The sequence below is a fragment of the Lissotriton helveticus genome, chromosome 6 (genome assembly GCF_964261635.1).
Source record: "Lissotriton helveticus chromosome 6, aLisHel1.1, whole genome shotgun sequence".
NCBI lineage: Eukaryota > Metazoa > Chordata > Amphibia > Caudata > Salamandridae > Lissotriton > Lissotriton helveticus.
Window position 1 is genome coordinate 1,547,914,379 of NC_136067.1, and position 25,877 is coordinate 1,547,940,255.

A 25,877-nucleotide genomic window follows, 5' to 3' on the forward strand; every position below is an offset into this window, starting at 1 on the left:
AATCAATTGTTCTTGTGCTCACTACGCCACTCCAGTATGTACCCAGCCATATGCAAATCGGTCTTGACCCTGCTCCTTGTGGAAACAGTCCAGCCCAAACTGCCTGACAGGAAAAAAACATCCTGGGACCGGTTTCGGGGTGTATCATCCCTCATCAGCCAAGCTAGCTTGAATCCAGTGGCACAGCGAGTAAGGGACCCACGTATGGGCATATCCGTCCTACTTAGGGGCAAAAAGTGCTGCGGCAACAAATGACTGACGGAATGCTGAATAAATCAAACATTCTCCCCTAGTCAAGAGATCTGTGTGAAATCCATTGTTATTTTGCTCACTACAACCCCCCAGTTTGGACCCAGCCATATGCAAATCAGTCTTGACCCTCCTCCTCATGGGAATAGTCCAGCCCAAACTGCCGACCAGAAACAAGTATCCTGGGACCGGTTTCCGGGTACCACCCCCTCATCAGGCAGGCTGGCTTGAATCCAGTGGCACGTGAGCCCGGGACCCAAATCTGGGCATACCCGGCGCGTTTTGGGCGAGAAAGCAAAAGGCACACGAATGATGGCCGGAATGCAGAGCAAATCAAACATTCACCCCCAGTAAAGGCTGGTTTAAACTGGAATGGCATGGGGAGCAAAAAAAAAAGATGGATTTAGGCCCTGACCTCTGTATTGGGTTCAACATTCTGTCCATCAATTGTTCGTTTTGCATTTGTCATCCCGAGTGGGACTGTTATGCCCAGATGTGGGTCCTGTGCTCTCCATGCCACCGGAGTCAAGCTAGCCTGACTGATGAGGGGAGGGGTGAAACTCTGAAACCGGTGCCAGAATGCTTGTTTCCGGTCCAGGGAGGACCTGGCCTGGCATTTGAGGCTGGGCTGTTCCCATGGGGAGTAGGGCCAAGACTGATTTGAATATTGCTGGTTTTAAACTGGAATGGCACAGGTACTAAAATAACAATGGATTTAGTCCCAGATCTCTGTACTAGGGTGAATGTTTGACATTGTTCAACATTCTGTCCATCAATTGTTCTTTTCGCATCTGATCTTAGTGCAGCATTGTAATGCAGTGCAAGGGGCTACCTCTTGTACAAATGTCAAGATCACCATCAAGAGGAGGATCAGGGGACCAGGGTCTATGAGCTGTACTCCATCAAATCACTATTAATGCTCTGCTTCCTGCATCTGCTTCTACTGTATAGTCTGGTCTTCATTTTCAGGCCTAACTGTCTAACAACCGCATCTGGGCCGCCAAGGTGGGGGAAATACTCTTCAAGGGAGCACATTGCAGACACTCTCAATGGTGCACAAGAGAAACCCCTTTCAAAACTACTCCACATCTAAGCATGGCCTCCAGAATAGATCCATGCAACTACAAGATGTAGGGGCCATCCACGGTAGAAAATAAACAGTTGTCGTTGCTCAGTCCCACTTGTCTAATAATCACCCAGAATTTGCATTGCAGAACGTTGTTTTGCTTAATGTCAGTTGGGATTTTGAGATATAGTATGATCTCATTCACTGCATGGCCTCTTTAAAATGCATGACGCCAAGACTGTGGTCTGCTGTACACAAGCCTGAATTGTGGGGTAACACTGTTGTAAAAATTCTGTCAAGTGTTTAATTCTCGAAATGTAAATATCAGTAATTCCTCTTTTAACAACCAGTAGTAGCATTCGGAAACTTTATGCGGATAACAGGTTGCAACTGAGCACAATATTATTTTGTACAGAAGTGTAAATTAACAGATACTGTGAGACTTTAAAACAATCTGTAGTAGATGTAATGTCCTACCCAGGACATCTCCTTGTCTCTTGACCCATATGTGAAGTCCACTGAGCAGTGAAGAGATGTCGGGAAACATTTTCTAATGCAGTCATTGGCACTGCACAAAAGAAACACAAGGAGCTCGTCCTTGATAGGATTCTGGCAGCAGCATTAATAAATCAGCAACTGGTTAGTATAGTATGAATAATTCCTGTGAACATTATGAGTATTATGTAAGCCAAACTCCTGAATTAAGAACACTGCATTTGCAATTCAGGTCGGATGTTCTGCACTTGGCTGCAGTCACTAAGGCTTGGCCAGGCAGCAACAACTTGTATGGCACTTCCATTTGTGACAGTGTCTCTAAGGGGGCAGTTCATGTCCTTATTTTGCTGCAGTCTGTGGGCTGCCTGGAAATCTTGGAGAAAGTTGCACAGCAGATCGCTTCCTCGAAGAGAGCTCTGACCGGGGATGTAGCACTTCAGAAAACGGATTGCCTCATTCCACTCCGCTCTTAGTCTACCTTTCAGTTTTCAGTTTGCAGTTGTCTTATTAAAATATTGCTGACAAAGTGTTTCAAATGGTTGTCTGCTTTCATATTAGTCATAATTGATTTAGAGTATGATGAATGTGAATTTTTTATTTTATTTATTTTAATATTTGTTTTGTTTTGCTGATAAATATTTACAATACATTAACAATCTCTTTATGCTTAGCAAGAATTTCCCTTCTCCCTCCTAATGAGTGTCCATCATTCACTCTCAGGTCCGTTCTTACGCCCCCCATGCCCCCACACTTGGATACCAGGTCACCGTGATTGCTCGAGTCAAGACACGCAGTACTTGGGGACACCTTTTAGAGGAGAGGATGGGACTGGAGGGTCTGAGAGAATTAATGGCATAGGAATGAGCCAGCGGAGGAGAGTCCTCAGGATATTAGGCAGAAGCACAAGACTTGCTGTGGAAATGCATAAGAAGTACTGCAGGTCTCAATACTCAGACGACTCAGACGATGATTCCTCTGTCTGAATAGTACGTTACAGCCGCCCCTTTGCTTCAGTTTCTTGTCCTTGGAGAGCATGGATAGATGGAGCTCCTTCAGAGATGCCCTCTCGAGGGGGTAGGGGTATGACAGACTTGCGACCAGTACTGCAAATTATATTAGGTTGAAACAGTTACCGCTGGTTTGTTATATAGGAACACGATATTCAAGAACTGTAAAGGATTGAAATTGTACAAGATACACTGTGTAACTTTGATATAAGTTGGGTGTGTAAACACTGTTGATACTCTGTGCTAAAGTATTAAAAACTAAATGGCAGAGAATATGCAGAGAGGAGATACTTAAATAATATTACAAGGTATGAAACTGCATATATCGGTATTCTAGAAAGAGGAGTGCCTATCGATAGTTCGGTAATACCCGTACAGTGTATAATGGAGGCATATCCTGGCAGCCTGCATGGACATGACTTGGTAGATGAGAATTGCAATCCTTCTCTGCCCTATATAGGCTCCGCATGGCAAAGATGCTGTGGTATGGAAGTAAACCGTAGGTAGTTCTGTCTCTATATGTAGCTGTCTAGTTATTTAATTCATCAGAGTGGTGATTGATGCCGTTAATGTGTACTCTGAGCACAACTACTTGTCCAGTTCCTAATGGGTTTGGTTTCATTGTGTATTTTCTCTTACTTTTTAGGCATTTTTGTTGCCATCTTCTGATATTTCTGCCACAAGAAAGGTTGTAAGGGTCTACAGAAAATGGATACTGCAAGACAAGCCTGTGTTCATGGAAGAACCAGAACCAAAAATCATTGAAGAACCTGGACCAGTCATTGCACTTCCAGATACTGAGACTGACAGTAAACAGGTGTGTGCATGACTGCTTATGATTGGCATTCCTAATGGGTGATTTGCATGTATTTTGCCTAAAAGTAAAAATATAATGCTCTTTTAGCATTTCACTGTGGGATCACTTTTTCCTTGCTGTCTCGCCCCAAACGTCTGTTTTGGTTATGTTAAGACGGAGGTAGTTATCCTACTTCAAGACATAAACCTGGGTCAGTCACTTTGTGATGATGTCCAAACGTATTATTTAATTGTCACAGATCTGGATCTGGAATGGCAGAAGCTGCTGTTTGATTAGCTTGGCCAGTATGCACATGTTTAATACCAAACATCATAGGAGCATGACACAATAGACTTTGAAACATGGCAGATTTCACTCACCAAATTGCCATATATGGTTGTGGTTTTAGAGTTCTGATAAGATCCATGCCAGATCGATTTCACTTTCATCCTTTTACCAAAACGTGAGGGTCTGCTGCGTCAGTTTGTAGAGATCGATCAGTTTCACTGATATATCGTGGAATTCGTCAAAGAAGATGAGAAGGGACCGTCTGATGCGAGTGGAGTGTCTTTCCCTCTTGTGGCTGACACTTGGCTGGTCATTGTGGGAGCCTTCAAAAATGCCGCCTCTTGGCTAGAATGCAGGGCTCAAGCGGATTGCTCATGTGGACGGGCAATAAGTGCATGTTTTCACATCAGTGAGTAGGCGCTGCCCACTTAAAAAGGGAAGCATTTGCTATTGGGGGTCGAATGGGCATTGATGAGGACTGAGATCAGAATCCGTTATTATCCCTCCAGTGTTGCATGGGAACATGCGTGGCTCAAGAGGCCGGATGAACGCTAATTTGCTAGATTAATCGCTGTCTTCTCTGTGGGTTTTAAGACTGCCAAAGATGGCCAATTATATGGATAGGCAAAAGGGGTGATGGGATTCTGAGATGGCTGCACCTTCGTTATTCCCTCCAATATGATTTTCTAATTTAGATTCTAAAAAACGTGCATATCTTTTGCAATGCTGTGAATTACAACATAAAACAATTTTTTAAATCGGTGCATTTAGTGCATTTCCTCAAACAAAAAAAAATAGGGAAGTTTTGATTAGATTTGATTTGCAGGTCACCCCAAATTAAAAAAAGTATTTCATAAAATTGCTAAGCATTTTTTAAAGGTAAAATGAAGCCAAATGTCCAGTTAATTGCTGCTCATTACTAGAATATGTCTTGAACAAAAACCTGATAAATACTACACGTTTGGCATTATGGCGCTAGACATAGATGTCCTTTGGAGAATGGAAATTTGACAACTATACTATCCAGCATTGAAGCCACAAAGAAACCTTTTTAGGTCTCGGCTACGACGAACGCGCTGAAAGCGCGTTCTCGCATGCGAGAACTATAGCCGTCGTCTCAGCAGTCTGAGACTGACTAAGTGAGACAAGACCTGGCCGCGCGCAGCGTTTTTCCATAGGATAACGTTGTGCGCGCGGCCAGGTCTTGTCTCCACGGCATTGCAGTCCGGATCGCGTCGCGCGCCTCTCTGGAATGCAGGGGAGTCTGCATACCAGCGCGCGGCGCTGATAAACAGGCAAGAGGCGCGAGTCGGAATCCGACTCTGCCAGGCTGCACCCGCTTTGCGGCACGGCATTTACTTTCGCCTTTCTTGTTCTCTCTTCCTATTTTTTTTCCGCGCTTTCTCTTTTTGCCGGCTGCCATATACCCCGGGGAACTGTGGACAGATGCACCGGTCGTCAACCTTCAAAAACTGGCCTCCAGTGACCCAGACTCCACCCCGCCTGCCGGGAAATGCCAGCTGATATAAAGGGCCAATCCGTCCTCGGCGATTATGCCTCATAAGTGCACTCAGATTTTTAGCCTGGAACTGGGCTCGGCCCACAATGTGAAAAGTGTTTTGGTCGCGAAAAATGACGTTTACTTAGGTTGTTTCAGTAGCAATCGCTAGTGATGCAGCTATGGGGAAAGTGGCACGATATGATCTATAAAATAAAAAGCTGAGCTTGCAAAAGAGAAGTTTGCAGTGCAGGCACGGGTGCGCAGGCCATGGTTTGGGGGGAGGGGAAGGAGAGGTGACAGGAAGAAGAAAATAGGGTGGAGGTTCAAACTAAACAGTTATTCCTCATTACTTTGCTTTGAATTTTGCAATTTGATATATTGACCGCCTTTCTATTTTGCAGATATTAGGCCCACGCTATTGACTCTTCATTCTACCACTCTTTACTTTTCAATGGTTGGAACGTTTCAAGCAGCATCTTTGCGGCACGCGATTAACGCATCAGCAGATGCTCCCAGCGGGGTCCGAGTCACAGAGGAAACCTGACGAGACAGCCAAGGGCCAGGAAAGTGAGGCTCGTGGAATGGAATGTGAGTGCTGCACCAACGAGCCGAGAGCAGTGTGCGTGCCTGTGAGTGCTGAAGAACACAGAGTAGAGCGTGCCGCTCGCTCAACGGTTTTGAGACAGTGACCATCACGGCACTGAGGCAGGAAAGCAAAGTCAGTATGTATCGGAGCGGGACGACAGCGTGAAGTAGCCTCAAGGAAGAGAGAGAGCGGAGGACCCTTGTAACACTCTAATGTGACAGCAAAGAGAGGTGCCTGCTGCGTGTTACTGTGGAGAAGGGGGCACCTCCAGAGCAGGCTTAAGCTACGTACACTAGGTATGGGCAAAGGAAGTAGGGGGGGCTGCAGCACCTCAAAAATAAGGTTCGGGGTTCAGAAAATGCTGGAACAATAACCAGCATTTGCAATGCAATTGGTCTCGCATTTACGCAACTTTAAGCTACTGACATTCTAAATAACAATACCTTTTATTTATGTTTTGGTTTTTAAAACATAAATAAAAGGCATTGTCATTTACAACGCCAATAGCTCAAACTCTCACAAGTGCGAGACCTATTGCATTGCAAATGCTTGTTCTTTTTGTCTTCACAGAATCAACCGAATTATTTGGCAAATGGCAAACTTAATGACCCACTTTGAAGCACTTTTTGATACAAGTGTCCGCACGTGTTCAAACGCATCAAGAGGTTTCAGGATATCAGTTGTTTCAAGTGACGTCATTAACCACTGTATCCTACAGTGTCCGTTCTATTATTATTCCACATCTAAAACCAAGCACATCCCTTGAGCACTTTACTCTGCAGTTAGCGATGACAAAACAGTCGAAAGCTCCATCGGGAAGGCTGTGAAGGTCGAAAAGTCTGTTATTTAACACAACACTTAATAAATCATTGTCTAGTCAGTTCCTTGTAAAAAGGAAAAGCAGTTTAATGTGTGCACACACATGTGTAAAATTAGATATGTGTACAGAATGCAGAATTGTCTAAGCAGCATACCAGGTAGTCTACTCATTCTTGGTGACCATTGCAGGATTTCTCTTCCCATCTGCCTTGACAAACGTTAGCGCCTGGCATGCAGCTCATACAAGTGCCATTCTAATCTTAGGCACCTGCCTTTTTTTGGTCCTGAGATACTGCCTCCCTACACCTGGGGGCCATATTGGGTTTACGGCTGCTCTCCTTGTGCTTCCCTGAGGAACTGGTGACCAACTCCTTTGGGGTCACTTATGCTGACATGTACATTTTTCTCCAGAAGCGCACCATGGTTTTCACATGGTCTGGAGCTCTTGGTTCAGGAGAGCAGCCCCTTTCTTAGAGGCCACTCTAGATGGTTTATGTTACTCTGTCCTTCCTCTTAAGCTGTGATTACCTTTTCTAGACTGGCATCATTTGACAGGGATACCCTGCTAGCTCTCCACTAACAGCAAGTTGACCTCTTCTTCAAGGCAGATGTGGTTCCCACCATCAAGTGCTTTGCATAGTTTCTTGCTCACCGAGCAGCTAGTCTGGTAACTGCAAACTCTCCTTTTACTGTTGTAGCCCAGCAGTTTCCTTTTCCCTGTAATTATTTCTCACCTCTCCTGGCAGTCTCCACTCTTTGCAGAGTTCTTATCTAGGTTTTCCCCAAATGGAAAGGAAGCCAGCAATCATCAATTCTGGCTCTAGAACTCAAGGCATTCTCACCTATGCTTCTGTAAGGGTCCTGGCATTTAACGACAATCACAGCACACTGCACTAGTGTTTTTATCTACGTTTTGTAGATGTAGTTTCGGATTTCCGAGACCCATCTCAGGAGCTGGTTTCATGTGCATTTTGCTCATTAGGCCTTGACAGGTCAAGTTAATGTCTTTGACAGTCAAACTCAGCAGAAAAGAAGGTGAATCTTGAATCTGAAGCAAATGCTCAGAAGAAAGGGAAATCTTCCTACCCAGATGCGAGAGGCTGGCCTGGTATATGATGTCCACTAATGTAAGTGGGCACCCTGCACCAGTCCAGATAACCCTTATGCTGATTTAAGAAGTTTTAGACAACCTTAGAACGTGTACGTAGGTGCCCCCACGTACCTCATTTACCAACTACAAAAAGTTCAGAATGCGGCCGCTAGACTTATCTGCAATATCCCCTACCATCATTCCATTTCACCTCACTTGACCAAACTTCACTGGCTCCCTATAAAAATGCGCATTCACTTCAAAACCTTAACCCTGGCCTTTAGAGCTCTCAATGACCGAGGCCCCTCCTACCTACGCCGCAGATTGAAATTTTCACAAGCTCCCCGAAACCTCAGATCCAACCACCTCCGCCTCATGTACTGCCCCCGTTTTCGTCTCACCCGCACGGGTGGAAGGTCCCTGGCAGTGGCCACTTCCAAACTATGGAATCAGCTTCCCACTGAGATAAGGTTTCTGACATCTGAACCCCAGTTCCGGAAAAAGCTAAAGACATGGCTATTCTCCCAGATCTAATTCCTACCCTTCCTTTCACTCTCCCCTGACCCTCCTGAGTCAGTGTCATCAGCGCCGGGACACCTCCGTTGGAGGTAGCTGTGCGCTCTACAAAACACTAAATAAATAAATAAATAGAAAGCTCTCTAAGTGGTAGCTGTGGAGAGCACCCTTCAGGCTTAGTCCAGAAGGAGTGTAAAGTAGCTTGTTTTACCAGAATGCTATCTTCTATGTATAGATTAAGTGAAAAAGAACCACACAATGTAGTTATAAAAATATGCATTTATTATATAACACTCACTAATCCGTACAAATCTCTCCTTCCCGGAGATATACACAATGCACACAATACTTTGCATAGAATTCAAGTACACAGTGGACCCCGGGGGGGAACCATACCATACCCTGAGAAAATGGTATGGCAAGACAATATCCAGAGGACGTAGAAGTGCTGGGGACCCAAGGTGAGAGACTAGGAGCCCCATGGAGATAGTGTGCAGTGTGGGAACACAACTGTGTTCTCCGTACAAATCGATGTGTAAGTTGTGGTTGCAATTTTAAAGATTAAGGATCCTTCCCAGTGGACCCTGAAGAAACCCAATGGAAGACAGAAGGTTGGAGAGCCATCCCACCCGTGGATACCCTAGTACCCACGCTACACCAGGGAAGCCGGGTGCATAGGTGTGAAGTGGTGTCGAACCCAATGGGGGACTTCAGGAAAGTGTTGCTGCTGGAGAAGGAGAAAGTGTCCGGTGGAATCTGAATGTGGTTTTAGGATGAGAAGTATCTGATAGCAGAGAGGACAGAGTCTGTCACTCCGGAGTGACCCAGAGAACTGAAAGACGAATGCCCACCAATGTCAAGAGTTGCAGGAGAGTTGACAGTGAACTTGTCTCTGCAACTGTGAGGACCAGGCGGTGTGATGTATTCCTATAGGTTCTGAATCGATCCCCCTATTCCTGACCCTATTCTGGTTAACAAACCAACAAGTTAACTAGCAGTCAGCCCATGAGGCAGCAAACCCCCATGATGCAGATACCGTTATCTGACGAAGCCACACTACGGCACAGGAACGTGTTATCTGATTAGGTCATAACGCTTGCGATCTAATTAGACAAGCGATATTCCTCCAGCCCCTGATAAGGCATACGGAGTTCTCATAACAAATCAAACCTATGACAACCTGGGAAAAACCCTGCGGCCATTGTTTTGATTTCACCAAGAACTTCAGCAAAAGAATGTGCTAACGACCTGGTCGTATGACATCCTTATTGACGTATCTATGTCCATCCTTACGTCAATCTCGGCACCTTAAAGGTATAAATATTACCGATATTGCCCTATGCAAACACACGCGGTGGTGACGAGACGGAGCAGCCATACTTGCCGAAGCCCAGAGCAGAGCAGACCCCGCTGGCGCAGCCCCGCCTTCCTGACGCGCTGAGAACAAGACGCGCTGCTTTCTCCTGCCGAGAAATCCAGCACCGGCGTTTCCGGGTAGCCCTCGCAGGCAGCCTGGAATATCGAGAGCAGAGAAGAGAGATACCATCCCTCATTCATCCTAACTTCCAGGTACAGAACTGAATAACCCCTCGCAGAGAATTCTTTAGTCAGTCACTTGGCAAAAACAAACTTAACTTAAACTGTAACTTTCTATTCCCGCCCACGTATTAGGCTTAGGTCAGGTACACGGGGTAGGCGTATCTAGAAACACCAGTTGAGTACGTTTAGTCAAATGTATATGTGTATGTAATATATTTTATTCATTTTAAACCTTCATATGGCTTAGAAACCATATCAATGTTTTTACAGTATTATTTTATACTTCTGCTTTTAATGTATGCACTTTACTTAACTATAAGTATTGCAATAATATCGATCCATTTCTCTTGTACGAGAAAAGAGACTGATCAATAAATAACATCTTTTATTGAACACGCCCGTCTCTTCCTTTTCTCTACAATCTGATGAGACTAAGAATGCACGTACTGACTGAGTAAAATAAATTGCCTTTTGTTCACACGACTCTCGAGATACACTCTTGATTAGGGGAGAGCAAAGTTGTCATGTTCTATAGTTGTCAGAAACTAAATCCCTTCTTGTCTAATCAGGGAAGTTAATTCCTTCCTGAACATTCGAGAAAGTTTCTAGTGAACTCTGAGCTAGCTGGCAAACCCAAAACTTTAAGTCTAATATCGACAGTAGTAGACCTAGTTAACGTCTGGTCTAGGCCTATACTATTGAAGGTATTATTCCAATGCGCAGAGCCTATTGGGATAATAGGAACTACACTACATGGCGCCCAACGCGTTTGGAAAGGGCGATAAAACTAACGTAAGACATTTAAAGTAACTCAGTCGTGCTTTCTCACTCAGACCCCTTTTCCCATAATACTCCAAAGACGTCTGGAGTGGGTGAAAGGTAATATCCACCAGACCTCGCAGGAGGGAACTCCTATGTATGGTTCTTGGTATAGTCAACGTTGAAGGATACACTGTTCCAGAATATTGTGCATCTAATCTTTGTTTCCATAAGAAACCTGATCTGCAAACAAACAAAGTAACCATCCTGTCAGTAAAATGGTAGACAGTGATGAAGAAAGAGAGACAGTTAGATTAGCAACTGAACCCGCAGCCGCTGATGCTGCTATACAAGATGCAGACCAGGACATAATACTCATCCCGGTCATCAAAAGGAAATCTATAACCTTAAAACTTATAGAAAATGGACTGACACCTAGAGGTGGTACAGTCATATTCGTAATTGAGGCACACGAATATCGGCAGACAGAGGTATACTATTCATGGATACATTTTCCAGCAGCAAATGCTGTAACAAAGTACTTCCACTATTACAAAATAGAGGAACCTCCTGAAACGTACACTCCTTTCGAGGAGGTGGAAGTACCACTCAAATTTCAAGAGCACCTGCTCTTATTTGATGACGCCCTAAAACATAATAATCACATCACCAGGCTCGGTCCCTTAGGTAGACCAGGAGCAACGTGGCCGGTCCTAGCCGGATACACACCACATCCAGACATCGACGGGATGTCTGCAGCAAACCTTTTAACACAGCTAAAACAATTAATAAAAATACATAGACAATTAGTCCAGTATGTGATGCGGACTTCTACAATTCAGCCAGCAATTAAAATTCCACAGCTGACCCCTCACCAGGGGAACACAAATAAAATTACACCACAGAACATACAGTCCTGCCTAGGTAAAGTACCAGCTAAACGGGAACAAATACCATTCTGGTTGGCACAGAAAATAACCCAAATAGAGGCGGTGTTTCCTGACACCACCCCGTTAGAAAAACACAGGATTCTGACTATCTGTCTTCCAATGGGAATCGCACCACACATTGAGGACTGTGACACTTGGGGTACAGTCTTTGCTTCCATTTACACAAAAACGCACGGTGTTCCATCCATTTCGGTAATACCAGATGTGCTAAAACAAATTCAAGACGAATATGGTCCAGAACCCGCTTTAACTCTTGGTATGAAATTACTAAAAGACTTCAAGCAGGTCTCAGCTATATTATTAGCCAACATAAAGGGAGAAGCAGCAAACGTGGCGATCCGCCAGAGGTTAAAGGAGACAGATATAGCAGACCAACCAGCTGAAATTGCCAGAATCATAGAAAAATCCTATGAGGAACTAGGTAGAGATAGTCTAGGTGGAATACCAGTAAAACCACAACTGATTGAAAGTCCTGAAAAAATATTTTTTAATAATAATTCAACATCACAGAAAAAGAGCTGGGATGGAAACAAACAATCCAATCCTAAAGAAAAGAAATTCCAGTCCAGAGGCAGGTCTCCAAGGCGAAGAGAAAAATCTCCGACCCAAAGACACAGGTCACCCCAGAGTGACCCCTCTGGGAAAAGATATAACCTTAGAAATAGGGATAATATAAAAAAGCCTGATAGATATCAAGACATTGATACACGTCCCTCTCAATCTTTTCAGACTTCCTCGCAGAAATCGGAAAGAAGAGGACGATCAGAACAAAGAGAAGAGCACGCCAAGTCCAAAGACAAGGAACCTGCTCAGCTAAAAAAGAAATTACAATTTCAAAAAAGAAGGTAGCCAGTATCAAGGTAGTTAACAATGCCGAGAATACTGAGGACACAACTGAAAAACGGAGAATGGGCTCAGACAATGCTAGACAGCGCAGCAGAAGTGAGCATAGCTCGCAAAGTCCTTATGAATCATCTGGAGACAGTGGACACAAATGAATATCTTCAAGTGGAAACTGCAGACACCAGAGTTAGCAAACCTCACAAAATATACGAAATAACATTACGTATAGAGGGAGATAAGACTAGAAAAATAAGGGGACTATTTTGGGATAATCTCTCCAAGGGCTATGACATCCTTCTAGCTGAAAAAGACTGGCCACCAGAATTTGTCAGGGAGTGCCCTCATGGCGAAGAAGTAATTATGCCTGCCTTCTCAAATCACATCCCAATTCATAAAAAATACACACTTGCTAGAAAGTGGGCAGTAGCTCTAGCTCCTGCTTTATATAAAAATCACGTAGGATGGGATGAGGACTCTCCTCCTCACAAAATCCAGTTAAAATCACAACCTACTGCACAAAGGCAGTACCCAATTAAGCAAGAAGCTAAAAAACAGGTAAAAGAAATTCTAGATCAGCTAGAATACCAGGGGGTGATTGAAACTTGCACCTCACAAATGAACAACCCTTTGTTTCCGGTCTCCAAACCAGACAATTCATACCGTCTAGTTTTGGATTACCGACACCTTAACTCATGTTGCAAAACTTTTGCAGTGCAAAACTCACATAGTGCTGCACTAATGAATAACATAGTGCGCAAAAAATACAAAACAACCTTAGACATCTCTAATGGATTCTTTTGTCAAAACATAACACCAGAGAGCAGATATTTGTCTGCGTTCTCAATAAATGGCACTCAAAAACAATTCTGTCGGTTAGCCCAGGGGTACAAGAACAGCCCGGGAGTATTCTCAGCGAGAGTAACAGAATTACTACAAATATATGACGACGAAGCATTATCATATGTCGACGACATATACTTAACAGATGATGACTTGGAGACTCACTTGAAGAGAGTGAACACCATAATACTTGGGTTCGCAGCAGAGGGTTACAAATTCAACTTTAAAAAATCCAGAATTGCCCATCTGACAGTCCTGTTCTTAGGATATGAATTATCAAGTGAAGGCAAAAGCCTGGCTGACAATTTTCTAGAAAAATGTGCCGTACTCCAAGCACCTAGAACACTAAAAAACCTACAGTCAATTCTAGGCTTCCTAAATTTCGGAAGAACATATATTGCAAATTACGCAGAAAGGGTCAAACCCCTTTATGATCTAATAAAACCAGATTTTAAAAGATCTAATTGGACTCAAATACACACAGAAATATTGAGATCCTTACAAACAGACATGCTAATTAAAACAAAATTAGAAACACGTGATAACACACGCAATCTTGTGATCCGAGTCATCCCAGGGAGATGCGGATTCACATACCTGACCTCTAATGAGGGAGAAAAGGTACCAATTGCATTCAAATCACACTTGTACACAGAAGCTGAACAGAAATTCAGCATTAAAGAAAAAATTGTTCATGCAGTTCAAACCACAATAGCTAGAGAAAAAGATCAAGCGGACGGTAGACAAATCACTGTCAGAACAGCTGAATCAGCCTTTGAGGCATTAACAACGCCGTGTAATTTACCAACAACAACATTGAATCCGGAATGGATACAATGGGTGAATTCAATCACAACGGACAAAGTATACTACTACTTTGATCCAGAACTAGAGGAATTAAAAAATCTAGAATATGAAAGAACATTCCCTCTGCCAATCGATATTCTGCCTTTACGACATTACGCCTGTGTAATTTATACAGACGGACATGCTCAACCCCCCGTTTGGGGAGAACAAGCATACAACCCCACATGTGGGATTACAAAAGAAGTGTGGCGCGGAGGTAAACTAAGACCTCTATTAACAAAAACACACTCAGTAGAAACTAATTCAGAACAACAAACTGAAATATTAGCATTGAAAATGGCGAATTCCCGACACTTATAGTGTCAGATTCATATTACTGCGTCAAATCATATAACAATGATTTGCAGACATAGATTCAAAACGGTTACAAAGATGACACAGATGCAACAATAAAGCAGAAACTGCTCTGGGAACAAATAGCTCTTTTACAAAAAGAACTACCAAAGACTCACGTGACACACTCACTGAGTCATCAGCGTGATGGCGTTCACGTTGCAGGGAATTCATTGGCTGACACAGCCACAGCGGTAGCAACTAAATCGGCTCCCGTAGTTCGAAAAAAGCGTACATTAAAATACATTGACGGTGAAACAGTGCTGGCGGTGAAAACGTCATTAAAAGGCGACTGCTCAGCACTACCGATCAACTATCCACTCAATTATACATACATAATCGATGCAAACTCCGTCCCTTTTGCTTGAATCCCTGGAGTGGGGGATAGAGTGATTCCAAACATGGACAGGAGAAACTTGTTAATCGCAGACGCACATATGGGCGAGGGTCTCGGACACCTCAAACTAAAAGATTCTCTGAAAGAATTACAATCACGGTACTGGTGGCCAGGCATGAGCCTGCATCACACCATGTTTGTAAAAAACTGCCCAAACTGCAACAGAGATCGCAGTGGGGAGAGAAACAGCTTCATACCTCGTCGTTTTACTCCAGAAAAAATCAAGAGTAAAAAGCAAGGCTTGCGATTAACATATACAGGCTAGTTTCCACTTATAATGTAGACCACCAGCACTCGGCTGACGTCTGGACTGTTATACAAAGATTTGCGAGTCTAAATGGCATATACGCTAAGAGCATGCTACGTTTGACCATTGTTTCCACTCTAGCCCTCCAGCCTGAGGGGACACATGGCCAAATGAGCATAGCACAGCGGGAATCTTCTCACTTCCTTCCTGAGGGATACGGGATGGTGTAAAGAAAAAACCAAGGCATAAAGCAATCTATAACGGAAAGGTATTAGGTTCGGGAGCTGGGTGGGTCAAACATCTAATAAGTGTCCAACGTAGTCTAAATAACTTGCCAAGAAATTCTCTGAAGGGATTCAGTCCGTACGAATTATTATTTGGAACTAGGATGTTGATCTCTGACCTTGATAGTCAGACTTCAGTGGTGAAAGAAAAAAGCTTTGATATCAAAGACCGTTTGGCTATTTTGCAGGACTTAAACAAAACAAGAAAAGACCTGAGCAACATAAAGTTGAAACAACAGCCAACAACCACTGAAGAACCACCACCTGTCCCAGCAAGACCTGTCTGGATTCCAAAAGTCGGGGATCTGGTCAGAGAAAAGATCGCGGTAAAGAAGGAATTTGGGCCTTCTTACAGAAAAGCAGTTCCTGTCTTGTCTGTCAACGGGACAAGATCAGTTGTACTACCACCGCTTGCTGGTAAAAAGGAGAATCGAGTTGTATCAATCGACCTGGTAAAACCACAATCATGTGGCCGATAACAAATAGTAGGCCAAGTGGACTCCCAATAAGTAGCAGAACACCAAGGTTTGCTACCAGTACAGAGGTCCTAACTAAGAGGCTCATTACATTCGAAACGCCTAGAGAAGAACAACAAGGACTATGCAACAATGCAATGGAACTTAGACCTCTGAAAGCCCAAATAAAAACATTTAGCAGAGACACACCAATCTATAATGAAGTACCAAGTGCAAATGCAAGAAACAGTAATCCTGAACCAATTGGAACAATTGACAGAACTGCATCCGGCTACTTCATAAACTTCGATGATTCCTCTGAAGGCTTCAGTGAATCAAAGACACAGCCATCATCAAAAACCTTTAAAGATAAAGCTAAAGAACTTTTGAAACAACTGAAAGAAACATATCTGGTTTCTCCATGGCTTGAATTTTGGGTGGGTTTTGGTGCATTTATCCTCATACTTTGGCTCATCATGGTACTAACTTTGGGACGCTTCATTGAGGGAAAATATGCTAAAATGGACACAGCAAGTCAGAAAATCAACTTGATCCTCAAACCACACACATCTTCACACGTCGAGAAAAGAGAACTTTCTTCAGCCAACTTCACAGCCAATCCTATACCGGGTGGGGTAGCATGGGATAACACTGACTATGAAATTTATGGTCCGGTCGAAATCCTGAAATATCCACACCAAATTAAGATCTCATTGAGTGACTTTGTAAAACCAAGCTCATTTGCTGATGATTGGGACTTCGAAAGCATTAATAATATGATGTCTGACTTAGTAATGTCTGCTAAATTTACCAAACATGATTATTTGCAGGGTTCTACAAATTATGATAGTATGTACTGTTATAACCACTATGGTAACCATTTTCTACATAGATCTGCACAACCTAGAAATGTTTTAAATTATAATCAATGGGAACATTGTGCAACCCCTCCAAAAGGAAGCTCAAGAACCGTTTACGACAAATATTCATATTTTTCAGGTTTTAACATAAGTAATGCTGAAACATTTTATTTCAAATTGTCAAATAAGACAGGGATGAAGACCATGATAACCAACACGAAATTGATATATTCAGACTCATTCTTTGAACAAATGAATACTTTTGGTTTTGATTATTGGGACAAAAATGTTGAATTGAAAAGTGTTTGGGGTACAAAAGAATGGCAAGTACAGGGTATAGAATCTTTGTTTAGAGCCTGCATGATCCCAGAACAAATTATATTTTTAAATGACACTGTTCAACAAACCACCTGTCTTGGCCTAGCCAAAATCAAAGACTTAAATAAACCGTCTATTCCAAAACCAACAATGAACAGCAATAGTTCTACAGAAGAAGAGATAGACGTAAATTATGTATTAAACCAAAACAGAACACATCCAGATTGGAAACAATGGTTGATCTGGCCCACAGATACTAATAACTGTCAAGACCGATTCCTGAACAAAACACAGGGGTTCAAAATGACCAGGCCAGACCCTAGATATCCTCAAAGACATCACCCAGGGATAATAACCACCTACAGTGTGGGCAAATTATGCCTTCAATGGCTACAAACTTCTACACTGGCAGAAATTAAGCAACACCTAACTTTACTTACTGATGGTGCTGACTTGCGTGATTTCACTATGGGACCACGCAAACAGCGTCAAAAGCGTTTCATAGCAGCCTCAGTATATGCAGCATACAATGAGGCCTGGAAGGTTACTCAAATTGAAACAGCAGAGAGAATACGGGAAATTGACCGTATTAATTTGGAAAAATCACTTTCTGTAGTGGACAATGGGTTAATGACTCTGTCCTCCAGAATTTTTTCTTTGGACAGCATTGTGTCTTCAGCAATCGACATATTATCGCAAGACTTACTGTTATTACAACACGGTCAGTCCCAATTGCGTTCTATTGTACAGCTTGGCTGGACGTTACAAAATCTGCGTTCAGGCTATGTGCCTTGGCGTTTAATCAACACAACGTCACTATTCTATATCTTTAACCTTACTGATAGACAAATCAGTATGGCCCAAAAGGGAGCTGATTATACAATCCTGAGCATTGAGAAACTTGAGAGATTACCAGTGACAATGTCAGAACGACCTGTCAGTGAATGGATAATACATGGGATAATAAATATTCCAATTTCAACCTTCAGGTTTCAATACTGCCAAAAATATATACAGGCTGGCATGTACGAGAAATTGGGAAAGGGGTACATTAAAACAACATGGGACCTGCCCTATTCACATGCATGTGTCAGTAATAAAGGACAGAAAGTGTTTCTTAGTGGCGATAATTGTGCGATGTCACTAAGCGGTACACTTCTGTGTAACGGAATTAGTTTGCATGGAGCCTGTGAAGGGAACTCAAATAACCTTTCATGTCACCAGCTAGGCACACCTGCTACAGAGATAGAACCATTCTTTCAAAGACTCTATAATGGGAGTTACATTCTAATTGTGGACCGCAGATGCTGTAGTCTTATGCCCGGGACTCCTTATCTCGTAACTACGACTGCGAAGGTCAAGTGCTGTGGACGCTTATTGTTCCCCAGCTCCTTTCCAGACAGGGAGGCAAGGGCATGGCCCAACTTGAAAATTACTTCTATTCGAATAGATACTTTAAGCAGAATGAAAACAGTGCTTCTTCAGACGCCGACCAGGCTCACGTCATCAAAAGAAACATATGATCTACAAGTCGCAAGGACGACTGCAGAGATACATTCATTGTTATCAACTAATTCCCCCATACATTTCGCAGAAATCCTGAATGAAATCTTAAATATTTCTGATACCAGTGGGGTCTCACAAGTATTTAAGACAGTATTTTCGATGGCATTAACACCATTCAAAGCCATACTGGGTATTTTTCCAGACTTCGTCCATTCGATTTTTGGCGGACTTCCCCTCATTTTAGGACTGATTGCAGGAATCCTATTCCTAGTCCTTATTTTTCGTTATGGCAAACCATGTCACAGACAAAACACCTGCGACAAGGGAAGAAACAATCCTAGCCATTGGATACCGGGACCGGATATCAAGAATCCTGGGACTATCCCGGCTTAGAGACCTGAACATGACTTGGTTTCTATCCTTTCGACCTATGTGGCAACGATGTGTTTTACCTGTATTAAGGTGCCTGCTATGCGGAGAAGAATGCGTGTTAGACACCTGTCTGACGCTACAATCGGATGCGCCAATGGATGCAGAAACATTGTTGAGTCCGATCAAGGCTCATGCTTTGTGCTGCCCTCAAAGGCTACCAATCCTGATGACGGCATTCGTGGAAGCTTCACCACTACGATTAAGGGGTAGTGGAGTACAAGATGAAAGCAGCATCGATCAGGTACGACCTTCTGTCAGCAATCCAAATCAGAATGTCAATGGAGACAATCATGCGCATGAATGCATGGTTACACCTATTTCCGAGTTAGTGGAACTCTCCCAGGAAGCTGTTGACAACTTTTTCGAAAGCCTAAATGATATGATGTTCTCACCAGAACAGAAATAGGGACTTTTGAACAAACTCGTACACGGCGTTCCCTGAATTTGGCCTTCAACTTTAATAATAAAGTCACATGAACAATTTTCCCTCCAGTTCACGGACAGCAATTTTTTCAGCAGCCCCAAATTATTTTTTACAATTTTTCGGGACACTTATCTTCTGCTTAAAGTAAGAAACTATTCCTAGAGAACTAAGATTTCTATTTTTAGACTGCTTATAGACATTAGCTGCCCGCTGGTATGTTCATTGTTATTATATTCTGTGATGAAGTGGTCTCGAACTTTTTTTCTGTATTAAGAGCCATTTCATGTGTAAATCTCATATACCAAATAGCAATAATGTATACAAATGCGTTATTACTTTAGCATTATTCTACAGCTTGAGCGCATAATATACATATGACTGCTTTTCTTCCGTATATTTGAAAATTTCAAAATGCATTTATGTATTTTGGGGTGGTAAGGTATACACAATACTCTATAATATATTGTACTATGTTTTACTATGCATAGATTAGTAAATATGACCATAGTTAGCGTGGAGTGGGTGTGATGTATTCCTATAGGTTCTGAATCGATCCCCCTATTCCTGACCCTATTCTGGTTAACAAACCAACAAGTTAACTAGCAGTCAGCCCATGAGGCAGCAAACCCCCATGATGACAACCTGGGAAAAACCCTGCGGCCATTGTTTTGATTTCACCAAGAACTTCAGCAAAAGAATGTGCTAACGACCTGGTCGTATGACATCCTTATTGACGTATCTATGTCCATCCTTACGTCAATCTCGGCACCTTAAAGGTATAAATATTACCGATATTGCCCTATGCAAACACACGCGGTGGTGACGAGACGGAGCAGCCATACTTGCCGAAGCCCAGAGCAGAGCAGACCCCGCTGGCGCAGCCCCGCCTTCCTGACGCGCTGAGAACGAGACGCGCTGCTTTCTCCTGCCGAGAAATCCAGCACCGGCGTTTCCGGGTAGCCCTCGCAGGCAGCCTGGAATATCGAGAGCAGAGAAGAGAGATACCATCCCTCATTCATCCTAACTTCCAGGTACAGAACTGAATAACCCCTCGCAGAGAATTCTTTAGTCAGTCACTTGGCAAAAACAAACTTAACTTAAACTGTAACTTTCTATTCCCGCCCACGTATTAGGCTTAGGTCAGGTACACGGGGTAGGCGTATCTAGAAACACCAGTTGAGTACGTTTAGTCAAATGTATATGTGTATGTAATATATTTTATTCATTTTAAACCTTCATATGGCTTAGAAACCATATCAATGTTTATACAGTATTATTTTATACTTCTGCTTTTAATGTATGCACTTTACTTAACGATAAGTATTGCAATAATATTGATCCATTTCTCTTGTACGAGAAAAGAGACTGATCAATAAATAACATCTTTATTTGAACACACCCGTCTCTTCCTTTTCTCTACAATCTGATGAGACTAAGAATGCACGTACTGACTGAGTAAAATAAATTGCCTTTTGTTCACACGACTCTCGAGATACACTCTTGATTAGGGGAGAGCAAAGTTGTCATGTTCTATGGTTGTCAGAAACTAAATCCCTTCTTGTCTAATCAGGGAAGTTAATTCCTTCCTGAACATTCGAGAAAGTTTCTAGTGAACTCTGAGCTAGCTGGCAAACCCAAAACTTTAAGTCTAATATCGACAGTAGTAGACCTAGTTAACGTCTGGTCTAGGCCTATACTATTGAAGGTATTATTCCAATGCGCAGAGCCTATTGGGATAATAGGAACTACACTACAGCGGGGCTGAGGAAGACCAGGAGTCATGCACAAGCTGTCCCACGTCGGATGTCGAGAGTTATGGGGTCGGTGTCTGTCAGAAGCACCAACAAGCCTTGGCAACTGCAAACAACGTTGAAGTAGAAGAAGGTGCAATGTCAAGATCAGCAAGGTCCAGGGGACTCACCACTAGCAGGGGAGTCAGGGCAGGCCCCGAGCAATCATGGGAGCCCAAAAGAAACAAAGTTGACACTCAACAGGATGCACAGGCCGGAGGCACTGGAGTTGCAATAGTACCTCGAGCAGCTCAACAAAAGATGCAGGCCACGGTGCAAACGATGTGGTGTGGACGAAGATTCTGGTCAGTGGAGATACTTGAGGTTAGGGCTTCTTGGAGCATGAAGATCTTGATGGAAGTAAGCCAACAAGCCTATGCAATGGCAAGTGGATGTGGTGCACAGGGGTTCGGTTCCTGCGGCTCTCACAAGCAGATTTGAACTGGACTATGCAAGGAGGCACTAAACGTGCCCGTCATGCAGACTGAGTGGCCCTGGCAAGCACGCCCACCCATACCCAATACGCTAAATCCTGTATGGGAGGTGGTCGCACCTCCCTGTGAGAGGATACCTATTGTTCTACCTTCCCCTGCTCGAGCTTGGCTCAGCAGCAGGAGGGCAGAATTGTGTCTCTGGTCGGCAGCAGCAATGTTGTGCTGTCCAGGTCTAGAAGACTGGTTCCTGGAGCACTGAGAGCCAAACGGAGGGCTCTACCAGTGCTTGGAATCATACCTCTCACACTGTTTACGGTGTGGTGGTATGATTCTAACATGTTTGATACCAAACATGATAGGATTCATTGCAGCCGATTTTGAGATGGTCATCACGTAATTACGCAGTGCCCCTCTATATGGTATATGGCTGCTTCACTTACTACCCGGGAGAATGGACTCCGTTGGTTGTAGAGGTGTCCTGCTCATCCGGTAGGACTAACCCCCTGATTCATTTGTGAATAACAAAAAGATTGTTGCAAATCAAATCCCTTGCAGGCTCCTTTTACCATTTGCACTGCTCATGCAGGGGCACCCTCACACTTAGAACCTAACACCCTGCCTCAGGATTGATAAGGCCTGCTATAGGGATGACTTATAGGTTTTAAGTGCCCTAGGTATAGGAAACCTATGATCTTTCGTAAGTGGTACTAGCACAAGCTTGCACAGGCTGCAATGGCTGGCCTGTAGTTGCATTTTGAATGGTCTCCAATGGGTGGCATAATGCATGCTTCAGCCCCTGGGGGACCTCTAGGGTACCTATGCCCTGGGTACCCTAGTACTGTATACTAGGGACTGATGAGGGTACCCCAGTATCCAGTCTGGGATGTACCCAAGTACTGCCCACAACAATTTAAGGGTGAAAGAAGAAACTGGGGTCCTGATTAGCAGGATCACAGTCAGAATAGTCAACAACAGCTTAGCACCAGGCAAAAGTGGGGGTAACCATAAAAGCAGATCCTACCTTCCTACTCCAGCTTTACATAAAACTACCAAAATACAACAGAAAGTTAAGCAGAAGGAAGAAGTAGCTGTCCCTGTTCCTCAAAGGGGCACTTGTCTCTTTCCTTCCCTTCAAAGGAGCCCTGGACTGTGTCAATGGACCTCAGGAATGTTCCTACATTGTAGGTTCCGGTCTGGCTGACTTTCTGTACCATCTAGCTTGTGAATATCCACTCACAGGACATCCACATTTTGGAATTGTGTCCTCTTACAGTAAAGCACAGCAGACACACTCCATGCTACGTAACAAGCACAGTTCACATGCCCCCTCTGTACATGTCCTCTGGAACCTACCAAGTGCCCATTGCCCACAATGTTCTTGGGTTGTTGACCTTATGTTAAAAGGTTATGTTTATTCAGTCCAATTTCAGCTGGGCTGACCATTACTAAGGGAGGCTTATACCACAGAGCTTTTCAGAGTACAAAAAACAACAAAGTAGATGTTTTCAGGCCGTGAACTCGGTTTTTCTAACAATATGCACTATGTTTCACTTTACTCACTCTTTCTACTACATGGTCTATTTCTAAAAGTGTTCTTGTTTTAGCTATTAATGTGTAGCATGAACCTAAAATAAGAGTAGAGGAAAGATCTCAAAAAGCCTTGCGTTTTTCTTCTTTGTGTCATCATTTTGAGACTCCAGCTTTCAAGGGTAGTTATGTGTCCTAGCCACGCTTATTCTTTATCTATGTGCTACGGGATAGTGACAAGAGGCACTTGAGCACACTTCTGAAACTATTGATTAAGGTTTGTGTTGCTGAAGCAACAAAGTGGTCATCCCTTTTTCTGTGTTCAATGACAAATCCTAGCTATTGATGGGTTTGCCATGGTCAAAACAAACTGTCTTTTTTTATTTAATGTGATTACATTCATAGTGTCAGAACAAATAACAAACTCAACTCAATTCAGAGCATGCTGTGTCATACATTATGTATGTTCCTACGTATTCAGTGGAGCTTTGTTATATGTATAAGTTCTAGGAGCAGGACATTATCCTGAGCTACAGTATCCATGTAGAAAAACAGCGGACAACTCCCATAGTTTCGTACCAGTTGCCAGATGAAACATATCAAGTCAGAGAGTGGTGTATGGAGCACACACACAGGCATATAATTTAACAGACAGCAAATTATACAAACAAAAAATCTTCTGTGACTTTTGATGGAGCAGTGAACATATCAAAATATAGATTGAGCATCATCAATTAAGATAATTAGATGATGTATCAACAGAGGAGGCGATTGCACCAATGGCAAGTCATTCATGGTGACTCAATGCACTTGTAAAAGAAAACTGACACTCTGGATAACTCATAGAAATCAAACGCATGTTTAATGTAAAATAGTCAGCAAGCATAAAATATAAGCTTGGGGCTAATTGCCATTTCAACGGACCAGATGTTGGCCCCCTTGTTCGGTGGGGCATGTAATGGTAAAATCCATACATTTCGGTACTACACATAAAACTTTTTTTCTCAATGCACACCAATAGAGGAAAAAACGTGTTATAAGTAAAAACTACAGATATCCACTAATGAACTGGTGCTGGGCTCTTCTCGTGGGAAGAATGGGAGAAGACTTTTAAAACTGAATACAGTACACTCGAGTAAAACTGCTGACAACTATTTTCTGCAGTTCTTGCTTTTTTTGCTGAATGTCAATCACAGAAAATCAAAATGACAGTGCATTTAAAATATATGTAAATGTACACTGATGGTAAGACTTTAGTGTGCTTTAAGCTGGTATAAGAAACGTCATCAGAGTTGTTAATACAAACCGAATGGCATAAGAAATTTTACGTACTCGCAGTGAACCGTAGGAGTGCTGGAGATCCCCCATTGCACTCTAAACTGTAATGGTAGTGCCACTGTCTCCAAAACATTACAAACGTCTGGGGACACCTACTCCCCTCATGCATCATTTTCCCTCTGGCCATATACCAATCCATGCCATGTTTCGAGCCTTTGAGCCCTAGTACTACCCCACTACATTTATGGGTTTGCCCTCCTGGGAGGACTGTTAGACCCACTAGTTGTTTCCAGAACGTCTGAACGATTTCAATTGCCCATGTTTTGTGAAAGAAGGTAACCTCATCTGTCTCACACTTCTGGCAGTGGTGGTTAGGCACTTGAACTATTAAATAAAGGTCTGGTCTAAAATAGTAAGCCCTGTGCAAGAGCTTGGGTGAATCAGGCTGAGTCTGGCCTGATTAACGTACTCCCCTCCGAGCCTGAGTCTTTCGGTAGTTGCTACAAAACTTCCATGTGTCCTTCATGTATCCAAGACCATTTGTCACCTTATATATCAATACAATTAGCTCATGGACATTTGCACCACAGAAAAGTTCCTCGCACTATGACCTGGCCTCAGGCTGTGTACAGTTAGACAAGACCTCTTAGTCAATCCCATAACACTGCAATGCTTCTTGAACTTGCAGGAATATAAACATTCACTGCCCCATAAATCAAAGTAAATCGGTAATTGGTCAAATGACTTCAGGCCTTTATGATGCTCTGTGTAGGAAGCTGGCTCTTTGTTATATCAAAAATCTGATATACAGTGTAAAGAGTCTAGGGGTTCCCTTATGAGTGGACAGGGGCTTGCTTTGCAATCCCAAAGTGCTCTGTTAGAGGGTAGTGTGGTTAAGCGGTCTTAGGTTTATGTAATGAATGTGACTTTTCACCAATAAGCCACACCCAAACCCTGCGCTCCCACTTTGGAGGCAGATATACCACTGCACCTTTAAATAATATAGTTTAAGCAGCATTCCCTAAAGACGAGGAAAAGACGCACCACTCCCTTCAGGCGAGGCAAGAAAACAAATCCAGGTGCATTTAAAATACCACTCCACATTTAAATAATACACTTTGAGCAGCACTCCCTAAAGACGAGGAAAAGACGCAGCACTCCCTTTAGGCGAGGCAATAAGACAAATCCAGGTGCATTTAAAATAACACCCACACAAGTTTATTAATGCAACATTTTAGAACAGTAGGCCAAATATATCAGTAAATGCAGATTTCCAAGTATCAAGTGACTAACAGGAACAATTAGAATAAAATGCAGTATGTACATGTAGCAAAGAGTAGAAAATATTTACAAAATGGTTAGGAACACCTCACCGATCAAT

General features: G+C 43.0%; 1 protein-coding gene across 5 annotated transcripts in view; it reads left to right on the top strand.

Moving 5' to 3' along the window:
- The window catches only part of RALGAPA2 (Ral GTPase activating protein catalytic subunit alpha 2), a 1,907,250-nt gene that overhangs the window by 619,467 nt on the left and 1,261,906 nt on the right, over positions 1-25,877 (top strand). For all 5 annotated transcript variants that reach the window (XM_078649331.1, XM_078649327.1, XM_078649328.1 and 2 more), the window contains exon 11: positions 3,464-3,634. In XM_078649331.1, the coding sequence (XP_078505457.1) occupies positions 3,464-3,634 (171 nt within the window). The remainder of the gene's footprint in view (positions 1-3,463; positions 3,635-25,877) is intronic.